At 40.2% G+C, this 12,664-nt stretch overlaps 1 protein-coding gene across 1 annotated transcript in view; it reads right to left on the bottom strand.

Annotated features, from left to right (window-relative positions):
- itgbl1 (integrin, beta-like 1) overlaps positions 1 to 12,664 on the bottom strand; it is a 48,850-nt gene that overhangs the window by 32,859 nt on the left and 3,327 nt on the right. Inside the window, exons 2-3 of the mRNA XM_038720992.1 lie at positions 12,331 to 12,533; positions 179 to 325 (exon numbers count right to left, since the gene is read on the bottom strand). Coding sequence (XP_038576920.1) covers positions 179 to 325; positions 12,331 to 12,533 — 350 coding nt within the window. The remainder of the gene's footprint in view (positions 1 to 178; positions 326 to 12,330; positions 12,534 to 12,664) is intronic.

The following is a 12,664-nucleotide window of genomic DNA, read 5'->3' as shown; positions in this document are numbered from 1 at the left end:
TAAAAATGCAAATGTGTGGAATTGCTGTGTGTATGTTTTATTTCTTATGGAAATATCCAATGCTGGTTATTTGTTTGATGCTGGTTTTTGTTAATGTTTAGGTGTATTTTCTTGCAACTGTGTATAATTAAGACTCATTGTGTGTATATGTGCCTGTGTGTGTGTGTGGTCACACTACCTCTGTTGGAGCAGACAACCCCCTGTGTATTTTTGCAGAGCTCTTTGCTCTTCTTCTTGGGTAGGTTACACTCCTCTTGGTACTGGCAGGTATCTCCGAGCCAGCCTTCATCACACTCACACGTCCCACAGTCACAGTAGCCACGGTCTAAAGGGAAACACAACACACATGCTGTTTATCAATGCTGAATAGCATGCTTCTGATGCACCATTGCTGATGCTTCATATCACTTTCTATCTTAGATGGATATGATTGCACTGCCCAACCAGGAGAATGAATTAGGGTTATAGGATTTTAGTTTAGGATTCGTCACTCCCTTGACTTCTATTACTGTAACAGACCCATTGTACTCCCAAGTGACTTTATTTTAATGGCTGTGAAATATCATATAATTTCTTACATACATGTACATCTAGTAGGTGAGGAAGTAGGCTGTACCATATATATTTTATATTTGTAAGTCATATTTACAATACAACCCTTTTTGTTAAAAATGTCAGAATGATATACTAGCTTCCCCATCAGTCACTCAGGAGGCATTACCTTGTTCAGTGTTCAGAGGATCTACACAGGCAGTATGGCGTCACTATTTCTCATCATTCTGATGGCTGTAGTGAGCAATATGAAATACAGGAGGAATCATTTGATGCAAATGAAGGCAGTTGACAAGTTATTATAAATGTTGCTCCCAATGCATTTAGCAGCAAGGGGCCTTGTATGTCACACTCAATCATTCTCCCTACTTGTTCATCATGTAAATGTGGTGTCCTTTTCAAGGGCTATCCATCAGTCATTAATGACAGGCGAGTCCCCTGTCTCCCCTCATTATCAATATGTCTCCAGGGACACTTGGGAATAGGTTCAAGGACAAGAAGAATATGGTCAGTGCACATTAGAGAATGCTGCACCACATAGTCAATAAAATTATAAGTAAAAAAATTTATTTGCAAGCTTCTATGTATTTGTTGTCTTACAAACTGTAAAAGTTGAGAGGCTTGCTGACTGTCTCAATAGTGTAAATCTTACTGTGACTGCATCTCTGGACAATTTTAAAATCATTTTAAACTTATTTTCTGCCTGCACCAGCTGTGTTATCTCATCCAGACTTAATGTCCCTCTCTTGGTGCTGAGATTGTCAAACTGTTAGCATATTAAAGTGCATAAATAGTCATGCACATGAAAGCCAAAGTTGTTTTTCCAGTATTTAGTGATTTTTAAATTGCGGTCACATTTAAAAAATACACTGGCCACAGCCATTGTACATTGGATACAATTTTATTGCTTTGTGGTTACTGTTTGATTTTTCAGGACACTGTCAACACAGACTTATGGAGATAATCTAAATGAGATTATAAATGTGGACAAATCCTTTTGGTTTTATTATTAAATTTTGCAGATGGGAAATAGCACACAGCAGCTGCAAAACTGAATTAGATTAAATTCTCTCCAACTTAATTCACTTAATATACAAAGTTACAGCCACCCACTAGTCCCCATTAATCTCTGCTTGACAATCACTCTGACATATAAAACTGCTCCTTTATCTGCTGGTGAAAGTTTACGCGTGTGGGAAGGTACCTGTCTATTGACAGTTTATCTTTCCTGGTGCTTCCTGAGCAGTAATTCTCTGCGGCTTGGGGGTGTCAGGGTCCTTCCCACACTCCACCAACATGCACAGCTAATCAGGGTCCAACCGGTGTCCAGATACATCCAATGGCGGTCAGAAAGAGAGGGTGCACCTGTGCCAACTGGCAGTAATAACAGGTGATGTAGCGTCACCATGATTCACTGTTGATGAGGAGAGGATGGTGACTCATGCAACAAGCTAATTTCAAGTTTAGAATTGAACTTGTTCCTTCTTTTAATAATATTAAATGATAGGTTTGTATGGAACATAATAATTCAAGAATTTTGAGTGATTACTGGTTAAAATATATATTGTATATACCAAAAGTAATTTCCTCTTTGTCAGCAGAAAATTATAGCACTTACATTTGAGGCAATCTTGGGGCTATTTTGAGATTCCAGTGCAGTTTCAATTATAAGCAACACTATAATGCAAGACATGCATTACATATTGCAAGTCTAAAAAAAACCTGAGCCCGTGCCCATGTATTACTTGCACTTGATTATTCGTCTCCAAATTACACTTCCCCATTTACTTTATTCAGATCATGTTCTCCATAACATGAGACACATTTCAGTGAGTGATTATTCCTCCTGATTATTCCTCCTGCTTTCCTCTCCCTGTAGGTTGCGGAGTGTGCAACGGCAGCACGTCAGCTCTTGTTCTATGGAAAAGATCTAGGAAACACCTGTCTCAGGTAATAAATCATTATCTGTGTGTGCTGCCCTCACAACAAGCAACTCCTGATTAACTCCTCCTTTATCCTCCACAAGTTCACAATTATCCACCTAGGCATTCAATACATTATAATTGTGTAATACCTCTGAAGGCTTTTTCTCCCAGTATGAATACAACAATGTAAAAACACTTGTCCCTACAGCATGAAATATTTCGGAGCTGCAAAGGGTCCCAATCAAAATTGCCTTTTACTAGTAGACTTGAGAGGCTTTTTCTCCTTGCAGCCCGCACTGGAATCATTAGGTGACTCACCACACAGGCATACTGCCCAACAAAGCTCAGAATATTTAAGTAAAAAAACAAAACAGAGAAGAACAATTTAATGGGCTGCAATGGCTCAAGGGCTGCATTCCACTGTAGGTCCCTATTTTAGTTTTTTCCCCTCTATCTTTGGGAAATCAACACAAATTATTTATTGAATCTGTTAGTCACTTTGGACAGACTGCCATTAGTGAGTTGTTCTCCAGTGATTAGTTTATATATATCTATCTAGAATGTGTCCATATTGGAAGCAACATCATAGGCTCATGTAATACTGGCGTGTATCTGGAGTAGCTTGATTTGGAACAGCACTGGACAAACTGACTTCTGCTGACATGAAACCCCCATTGGATGGGATCTTCTCTGGCTCTGGCAGGGGGCACAGAGGCTGGGGGCTCAGCCAGGGAAAGAACAGACGCTCTAAACCTATAGCCTGAGAGAGAGGAAGATGTAGAGAAGCTGAAATTTATTCTTACAGAACCCCACAACAACCATTTTTCGCTATCATGCCTGCCCATTTTTTATTTATTTATTTTTTTAATTTAACCTTTGTTTTACCAGGAAAGAAATCCATTGAGATTTTTAATCTCTTTTACAAGGATGTCCTGGCCAATTTCAACTGCTCCTATGAGATGAGGCAGAGAAGGACTAAACATATGAAGAAGTCTGCCAGCATCATAAAGTTACAGATTGTTCTGGATTGCAGACATACTCAGCTTTCTGCCTCAATCCACAACAGTGGCTGGGGGGATGGTAGATGTTACCGGAGATGCAGAGAGAACTATTGACCCATGTTTGATAACACATTTAGTGTGCTACTGAAGTGTTGTTGTATCAAGAGTATTTGATAATGAAAACCTCAAATAAATAAATTCATTTTTGATATAATGTTCTAATGCTGGAAAAGACCATAAATTGCAGAGAAGCACAGCCAGTCTGAACACACACCAGAGGAAAACACTTTGGTTCAGCACAGGCAGGGAGAGAGAGAGTGTGAGAGAGAGAGAGAGAGAGAGAGAGAGAGAGAGAGAGAGAGAGAGAGAGAGAGAGAGAGAGACTTCACGTGGCTCATCAATGGGGGAAAAAAGAGGGAACGCTATGAAAGAGAGAATGGAAACATTGACACGTTGTCATTACAGAAATTACATGAATATAAAATAACCTCAAATGTTTGATTTGTTCATTCAAACACTCAAAAACAGGGTTAAATGATATATTTGAATATTATCCGAGGTTATGTTTGTCATGTCCTGTAGCTAATTTTTTTTTAAATGGGACATGGGAGACAAAACAGGAAGATTTAAACACAGCGGCATGAAATGAATGGAAGGTTTTGCACAGTTGGTGAACAGATGTTATTTCAGGTCATCATCCCGTTGCTCTGCTACAATATGGGATGTACCAGAGGGAGGGAAAACATGTGAGTGACAGCATCAGTGCTCTGGACGAATCCTAGAAATTCAAAACCAACTCCTCTAATACTACAACTCCAATGTTACTTCTAATTTTACTAATGCCTATCACAAATATGTTCCATTATATTGTGAAGGAACTGATGTATTTTCAGATTTATCATGGAACATTCTATGGTACAAATTACTGTATGTGCAATAACACATGTTAACACCTATTTTTTCTGTCCGTGGATCAAGTAGTATACCATGGTACTGGGCATACTATAAAAAATTAACAGGGTATGACCCAGAATAGTTTTACCATCCTGCTGCCCAATCAATTCAAAGCACCACTTTGTATTAGTCCCATCATCCACACAAAGATTAATGACATGGAAGAAGCAGCTGCTGGATTCTGAAGGATAATTTACTAGTGTAAATTACCATTTGAAAGTTTGATATCCTTGATCTTTCTTAACATAGAAAGACATAAGCCTTCTAAATAAGGTCTACTATTTCTAATATTACAAACAGGGACGTTTCAGTATATGAACTACAGCCATAAGTTTCTATAGTGCCTCCATCCCAGCATGCATTGGGCAAAAACACTCTGGGTAGTTTACCATATTCATCTGTATACATAGACACATAAATGTAGAGCTTCCAGTTCAGTTGACTTGCGTGTCTAATGACTGCACGCAAAGGACACTCACACAACAAAAGGAAAGGCCATGCAAACTCACCACAAAAAGGAACATGATCTCGTTTCAAACCAGCACATTCTTGTGCTGCGGTGACATATAGTACTATGCAGGCCTACACAGTTGAAAAAATAAAATAGATCTTATTTGACCAATATAAGATGATAGACAACCACGCTGACATTTCAACCTAGATTTAAAAATTATTATTAATAGACCTAAAACATATCATCCCCAGCGTCTTCATCTAGCTTGACTTGTTGCTCTGATTCAGAGGATCTGAATTAGCCCATCTTTGCTGGATGAATGCCATCCAAGGTAATAAATAAATAAATAAATAAATAAATAACATCTCAGTGCCAGGAAAGCTAATGTTTTTGGAAAGGAAAAACACACAGTTTATCCCTGAGGAGAAAAATCTATTGGATCTTATCAGTGGGCAGTTGTGAGAGGCAGAGATAAGGGAGCCGCAGGGAGAGAAATTGGCTGCCGATCTCAGACAGCAGACCATGCATGCTGCCATGGGCCATTGAGCAACTGGCTGGAGGGGGTGTTTGTATTCTTCTCAATATGCTTTGAATATAACTGCTGGGCCCTATATGCACATGGACATATGTTTGTGTGAGTAGGTTGGTTGTGGTTTGTGTGTGCACATGAGAATGAGAGAATTAGAATGATCCTGTGTGTGTGTGCGTGCATGTGTGTGGGAGTTCAGTATGTGTCTGGGTGTGAAAACCCATCTCTCTTCTGATGCATCTAGGTTCCATTTGCAGTCTGTGTACCAGTGAGTGAAACCCCATTATCAGGATGAAGCAGGGCCTTCTCGCTCCAGACTGCTGAACCATAATGAGCTCCTCACAGCAGCCAACTTGTCTACCCAAATAAATCACTTCACCCCTCACATGCACACACACACACACACACACACACACACACACACACACACAAATCTCCAGTAGAACTGTTCCGGATGCACACATATCTCCATTAAACCCTGACACTAAATGACCACAGAGGACAACAAACACAAAGATGAGGGTTATTTTTCCTCACATCAACATAGAGGGACAGGCCTCTCTCATAACATCCAGGATATCTCATCTGATACGTGTCTGGTAAGTGTTGGTACCAGGTTGCAACCAGTCCTCTTTTACATGTGTGTATGCTCTACCTCTGCTGCCACTTTGTGAGGTACACCAAGCTAACTTTAATGCAGTCTAATACAATAGCCGTGCAATAAATCCTACCTCTGTGAGAGTTATAAACCTCATTTTTTGTTAAAATTGTGTTAAAATTGTGTTAGGTTCATTTAAATTGTCATTGCAGCTAAATAGGATAGTGTTACAGTATACTGAGAGATGTTTTCTTGGGTTTGTTAGCCACATTTATAAATTTATACTCAGTATAATGCAGAGCCTCCAGAAGGATGTCATAGTTGAATTAACACTTCTCTAAAACAACTTGAAACCTCCATTCAATTTTGGCCACATGGAGGAAGCACAACAAGCTGTAAACACAACATTGACATACAGTATATTAAAAATATTACCTTATACCATTGGTATGGCAATACCTAATCACCAAACACTGCCGTACTACTGGCGTGCTTACACACATCAACAACCACAATGGGGTGATGATGGAGCAGTGGATAAGACACTGTGCTCTTAAGTTGCTCCAGAGGCATGCGACCTCTGACATATATAGTAAAACTTAATAAATGTAATAATGTAATCAAGCAGCATTAGCATTCATTTGGAGTTGTGTTTCTGGTCACCAGATGAAGTTTCCTTTTACAGTAGTTTGTTTGGCTTTCCACCAACTTAGAGAGTTTGAGAGTTTATTTGGTTCTGGACAGTGGGTTTTAGTGTTTTTATTTTGCTACAAACAGCTGCACTGCTAAATCTGAAAATGACATTAAATGAAAAAGGTGTTCCATAGAGCTGAGGGGAAATTCTCTGTGGGTTTGTCTCCACAAGCTATCCCTTTCACAGGACATGTAGTCATTTGATTTGTTGTTAATATAAAAGTATTTATTATAGCATCTTCAACAAGAGAGCACCATAAACCTTCCTCTTAACATGACCCTAAAGTTAAGTCAACTTAAACTTTCAACAGAAAATGCACATTGTAACCTTCTTGAAGATAAGATTTATTGTAAGGCTGTTTTACTAGACCACATTAGTTTTTTGCTAGATGTAGGCTACCTAATGAGTGTAAAATCCATATCACTTTTCCCTTTTGTTGATATATTAGCTTATCTAATGATGTCCAACCCACTCGATACATTGTGTAAAGTAAAGTAAAACAACTGACCAGCTAAGTTCCTTGTTCTTTCACCAAATAAAAGCTTTTTGTTGCAATATGTGAGACAGTGAGTTCATCTTGGAAAATGAATGTGCAAAGTGGAGAGTATCTCATGAGACAACTTGTTCTTCAGTGTGGATGCACTCCACAAGTATTCTTTCTGAGAACTTGGCAAGAGGCGAAGTTCAAAGCTGTGCCTCCCAACAAAAGCTGCTGTGGTAGCGTACGTGAACCAACCAGCTGTCTATTACCAATGAAACCCTTTGAAGTGCTGCCAAGGTGATGTGAGCATTCAAAGACACAGAACTGCACTCCTCTGATTTAGCTATAAAGAAAGAAACACAGGTGAAGCCAAAATACTCTAAATCATTTTTTTAAATACATGTTTCTCTATGTGAAATCATATCAAAGGAATGGGATATTAAAAGCCTAAACAAATCAGCTGGCTGAAACAGAAGCTAAACATCAGCTGGAGAGTCCATTTGCCAACTTCTCTGATGTGAGCCCACAGTGAGGAGCTCTGCTGCATCACTTACTGACCCATCACTAACAAGCAAACCCAAGAAGAAAAATATGTGGAGCCACATGATTCACATAAAACTTAGACAGTCAAACTTTTATTATATTTTAAAAGAACAGAGAACAGTGTTCACTTTTCTTTTTTGATCCCTGGCAATTTTAGTATCATTATATATCCTAATTAATGTTTTGTTAATTTATTTTTACCCTGTAAAGTACCTTGGTCAACCTTTGTTGTTTTAAGTGTGCTAAATAAATAAAATTGATATTGATGGATTATGTGGGAATGACACTATTTTTCCATGGACCCAAAACAGTGGACAAGAGCATACTAACACACGGCTAATTAGCACCAACAAGACTACCAAGAAGCAGGAGGCCTGTGTACTGGGTAATAAATCTAAAAGTGGTAGTTCTCTCTGGAATGCTCTTGGTGCAAAGCCTAAGAGTAAATCATTTCCGTGGGAAATGGGAGGACAAGTAACAGGCAGAAACCAGCGCCCTGAGATTTGTGATGTAACTGGCTGGCCTGCATTATCATCCAGGCAGAGCGCCTCTTCAGCCCCTGTTCTTAGTAGGACACAGCCGTGGACAGCTGCGAAACGGAGAGTTAGCAACAAACCTCCCCAACAACCGAGTGTGCAGCAGCAGAACAGATTTTCACCACTATTGCAGGACCCTGGATCTAGGTCTGATGACCTGGATAACATCCCATCCTCACACAGAAGGGTAAGGACTGAGAGTAAATCAGAAAGTAAAAGGCTGCAGGGAAAGCTAACAACTGGGTCTCGAACTCTGATTGTGGGTGACTCTGCTGTAAACGATGTAAGAAGCATGTGCAATAAGAACACCAAAATACTCTGCTTTCCGAAGGACACGGTTTCTGACTTGGCAGAAAGAATCCTGCATATCGTGGCTGAACATCCTACTGTGAAAAACATCATACTGCACATCGGGACCAATGATGTTGTGAAGCAACAGTCTGAAGTGTTGAAAGAGGACTTTAATAATCTGCTGAACACAGTCAGCTCTTTGAATGCTGAGGTGTTTATCAGTGGCCCTATACCGCCAATCTGAAGACGAGCCAAGGGATTCAGCAGATTGATGGCATTGAACATGTGGCTCTCAATGGCATGTACTGTCCATTCAGTGCATTTCATCGAAAATCTTTACGTTCTGTGGGACCACAGAAATCTTTTTAAGGCAGATGGACTTCGCCTTAACAAGTCAGGGGTAAAATTGTTCAGCTCCAACCTGTTTTACTTTCTGCGTCACTCATCTGTTCCCTCTGCCAAGGACAAGAGACAAGAGGAATCAAAACAAGAAGAAGACAACACAACACGCCAGAAACCTTGAAGGAGAGCAACCTCAGCCCCCGCCGGAAGAGAGCTCTAATCAAGGGAGACATCTGAGCCAAGAGGAAGAGTCTCCACCTCCCTCACTTAAAACCAACAGTGAGGATTCACCATCTTTACCCTTCAAATCCCCATCTTGGTCGCCCTTATCCCCAGACACCCTTTCTCCCTCCTCCCCCCTGTTGGAGTTCACTGATCACATGAACGAGCTGGTTAGTGCTGGGACCAAACTTACTCCCCGCACCTTCCCTCGCTCTACTCCCATTTTCTCTACCATAAACCCCCCTCACCGTCCAGCTCCAAACCCGTTCTCCCACGCCGCAATCACGGAAAAGCCCAGCAAGCTCTGACTGATATGTGCTGGGTCCAGGCTACAAGGAAAATAGCACTCATGATTCTTCCCAGGACAAGCCCAGTGTGCTGGTAGCCTTCTCAATTCCTGTCTTGATAGGTAACAGAAAAAGAATGGTGAATGTGTTAAGAAACAGGAAGTATTCAACATATCCTGCAAATTTAGTATTAATTCCTCGTCAGCCACAGCCTGTCGAAAAAGGTGGGCCAGATAATGTTTTTAACACACTAAAATTAGGTCTTTGGCAGGAAAAACATTTTTAATCAATGATTTTATAATTACTCACAATCTTAATTTCATGTTTTTAACTGAAACTTGGTTGGAACAAGATAACAGTGCAGCTGTCCTTATTGAGTTTACCCATCCCAACTTCAGTTTTATGAGTGAAGCTAGAGTGCATAAGAGAGGAGGTGGAGTTGCCATTTTATTTAATAACTCCTTCCAATGCAAAAACGTCCTATGGGAATTTTGCTTCTTTTGAATATGCGGCTCTTCAGCTGAATTCCTCTTCTCAAGCTCTTTTTCTTAATATACACAGACCCCCTAAATACTGTGCAACCTTTTTTGATGACTTTGGTGAACTGCTGTCTATAATCTGTATTGAATCTCCAAGGGTCTGGACATTTCCAAGGTTGTGGTGATTGATGTTGCTCTCTCTGATCATTCTTGTGTTTTCTTTGCGAGTGCTATCTCTGTGCACACAAATGTACAAACAGAGGTAATCACAAAATGGCATATCACTGAGAACACTAGTGAAAAATTTATTCAGGCTTTCTCTTCAACACCATTCATGGGTCTCAGTAAATGAGCTTGTAGATCATTTCAGTTCTAAAATTACAAATGTTATTAATGCCATTGCACCAGCAAAAGTGAAAGTGTCACGCTGGTTAGAACTCAAAAAAGAGAGTGTCGAAAAGCTGAATGCAGGTGGCGGAAAACAAATCTCCAGGTTCATTATGACGTCTATAAAGAGAGACTTCGCATTTATAATTTAGAACTGAGAAATGCCTGACATCATCACCACAAACACTAATAATGCACGTGTCCTGTTTGCTACTGTCGACAGGCTAACCAACCTTCCTGTGTCTGTAGCCTCTGAACTTCTATCCACCAGGGCCTGCGATGAAATTGCCTCCTTCTTCACAGACAAAATTCAAACAATTAGAGAAGCAATCAGTGCCTCCATGTCAGTAACAGGATATGCCTTGTCCCTGTGTCCACTTAAAAACAATTCATATAGCATGAGACAATTTGATTCTATTAGCCATAAAAACCTGGAGGATAATACAACATCTGAAATCCTCTTCATGCTGCCTTGATATTCTGCCAACAGGTTTTTTCAAAAATGTTTCTAAATGCATGGTCTCAGATTTACTACAAAATTTCAACATATCTCTCCTATCAGGTTTTTTCCCACAGGTCCTGAAAACAGCAGTTTTCCCACACACAATCTAGACAGGTCACTAATGACCAGTTACAGGCCCATATCAAATCTCCCATTTTTAAGTAAAATCATTGAAAAAGCTGTTTTTCAACAGTTTAGTGCTTTCTTGGCACTAAATAACTGTCTTCCAATCAGGATTTTGACCACACCACAGCACTGGGACAGCTCTTGTTAAGGTCTTCAATGACATCCATTTAAACACTGACAGTGGCAGAATTTCAGTCTTAGTATTAATGGATCTCTGTGCTGCTTTCGAGTAGTGGACTACTAAACTGGTTTGAATCCTACTTAAAAGACAGGGACTACTTTGTGTCTATAGGTAAGTACACATCTGAGCTAAGAAAAATGACATGTGGAGTTCCCCAAGGCTCCATTCTGGGGCCTCTTTTGTTTAACATTTACATGCTTCCACTGGCTCAGATTATGAAAAATAACAAAATATGTTACCATAATTATGCAGATGACACACAGATTTACATAGCCATATCACCAGGGCACTATGATCCTATACAGGCACTGAGTGACTGTATTGAGCAGGTCAACGACTGGATGTGCCAGAATTTTCTTCAATTGAAGATAAAACTGAAGTTACTGTTTTTGGGGCCAAGGAAGAACGATTAAAAGTCAGTGCTCAGCTTCAATCGGTAATGATAAGAACCACAGACCAAGCCAGAAATCTTGGTATAGTCATGGACTCAGACCTGAATCTAAAGAGCCACATTAAGACAATTACGAAGTCAGCCTACTATCACCTGAAGAATATATCAAGGATTAAAGGACTTATGTCTCAGCAGGACCATGCATTTATCTTCAGTCAACTCGACGTCTGTAACGGTGTCTTTACAGGGCTCCCTAAGAAATCCATCAGACAGCTGCAACTGATTCAGAACGCTGAGGTCTTTACATTGACTTGCTGTATGTCAAAGAATTGATTTCAAAATCCTGCTGTTAGTTTATAAAGGACTAAATGGTTTGGGGCCAAAATACATTTCTGATCTTCTGCTTCGTTATGAACCATCCAGACCTCTCAGGTCGTCTGGGACACGTCTGCTTTCTGGCCCCAGAGTCAAAACTAAACATGGAGAAGCAGCGTTCAGTTATTATGCTCCGTATATCTGGAACAAACTCCCAGATAACTGCAGGTCTGCTGAAACTGTCAGTTCTTCTAAATTAAGACTGGAGACTTTTCATTTTACCACCCCTTTTTTTATTAAATTAAACCATAGATTACCTTTCACTGCACTGTAACGTCCGGTTATAATGTGTTTTATTTTTTCAATTTCCCTTTGTTGCTTTTATGTTTTATGTAAAGCACTTTGAATTGCCTTGTTGTTGAAATGTGCTATACAAATAAACTTGCCTTGCCTTGCCTTGATATTATAGCATATCTGACTCCTCTTCATAACATCAAACCATCTGGTTATGTTTGTCAATACATATATATTTGTACGCACCATTGCAAGTCTTCCCATTATGTGTAGCGCAGACCCAGTCGTGGCACTCGCAGCGTGGACCATAGAACTTCCCTGGCTCTGTGGCCTCACAGACGCAGGAGCCGCAGTCACACTTGCCCCTCCCACTGCAGATTTTGCCATCAGGTGTCCGGCAACGGCGCAGGGACGACTCTGTGGACAGCTTACACAAACCACCCACCTGGCTGGGGAAACGAAAGAAGATCAGTTGTTATGCAGCTTTGGAAACTTCTGAGGTCATGGGTCAAGTGTGCTACCACCTGTGTTTGTTTGAAATACAAAATACCACATCTGTGCGAAAATACCTTTGCCCAGT

The sequence above is a fragment of the Micropterus salmoides genome, unplaced genomic scaffold (genome assembly GCF_014851395.1).
Source record: "Micropterus salmoides isolate LMB-PRFRI ecotype aquatic unplaced genomic scaffold, ASM1485139v1 Ms_hic_scaffold_15, whole genome shotgun sequence".
NCBI lineage: Eukaryota > Metazoa > Chordata > Actinopteri > Centrarchiformes > Centrarchidae > Micropterus > Micropterus salmoides.
This window is presented reverse-complemented; position numbering and strand designations above follow the sequence as displayed.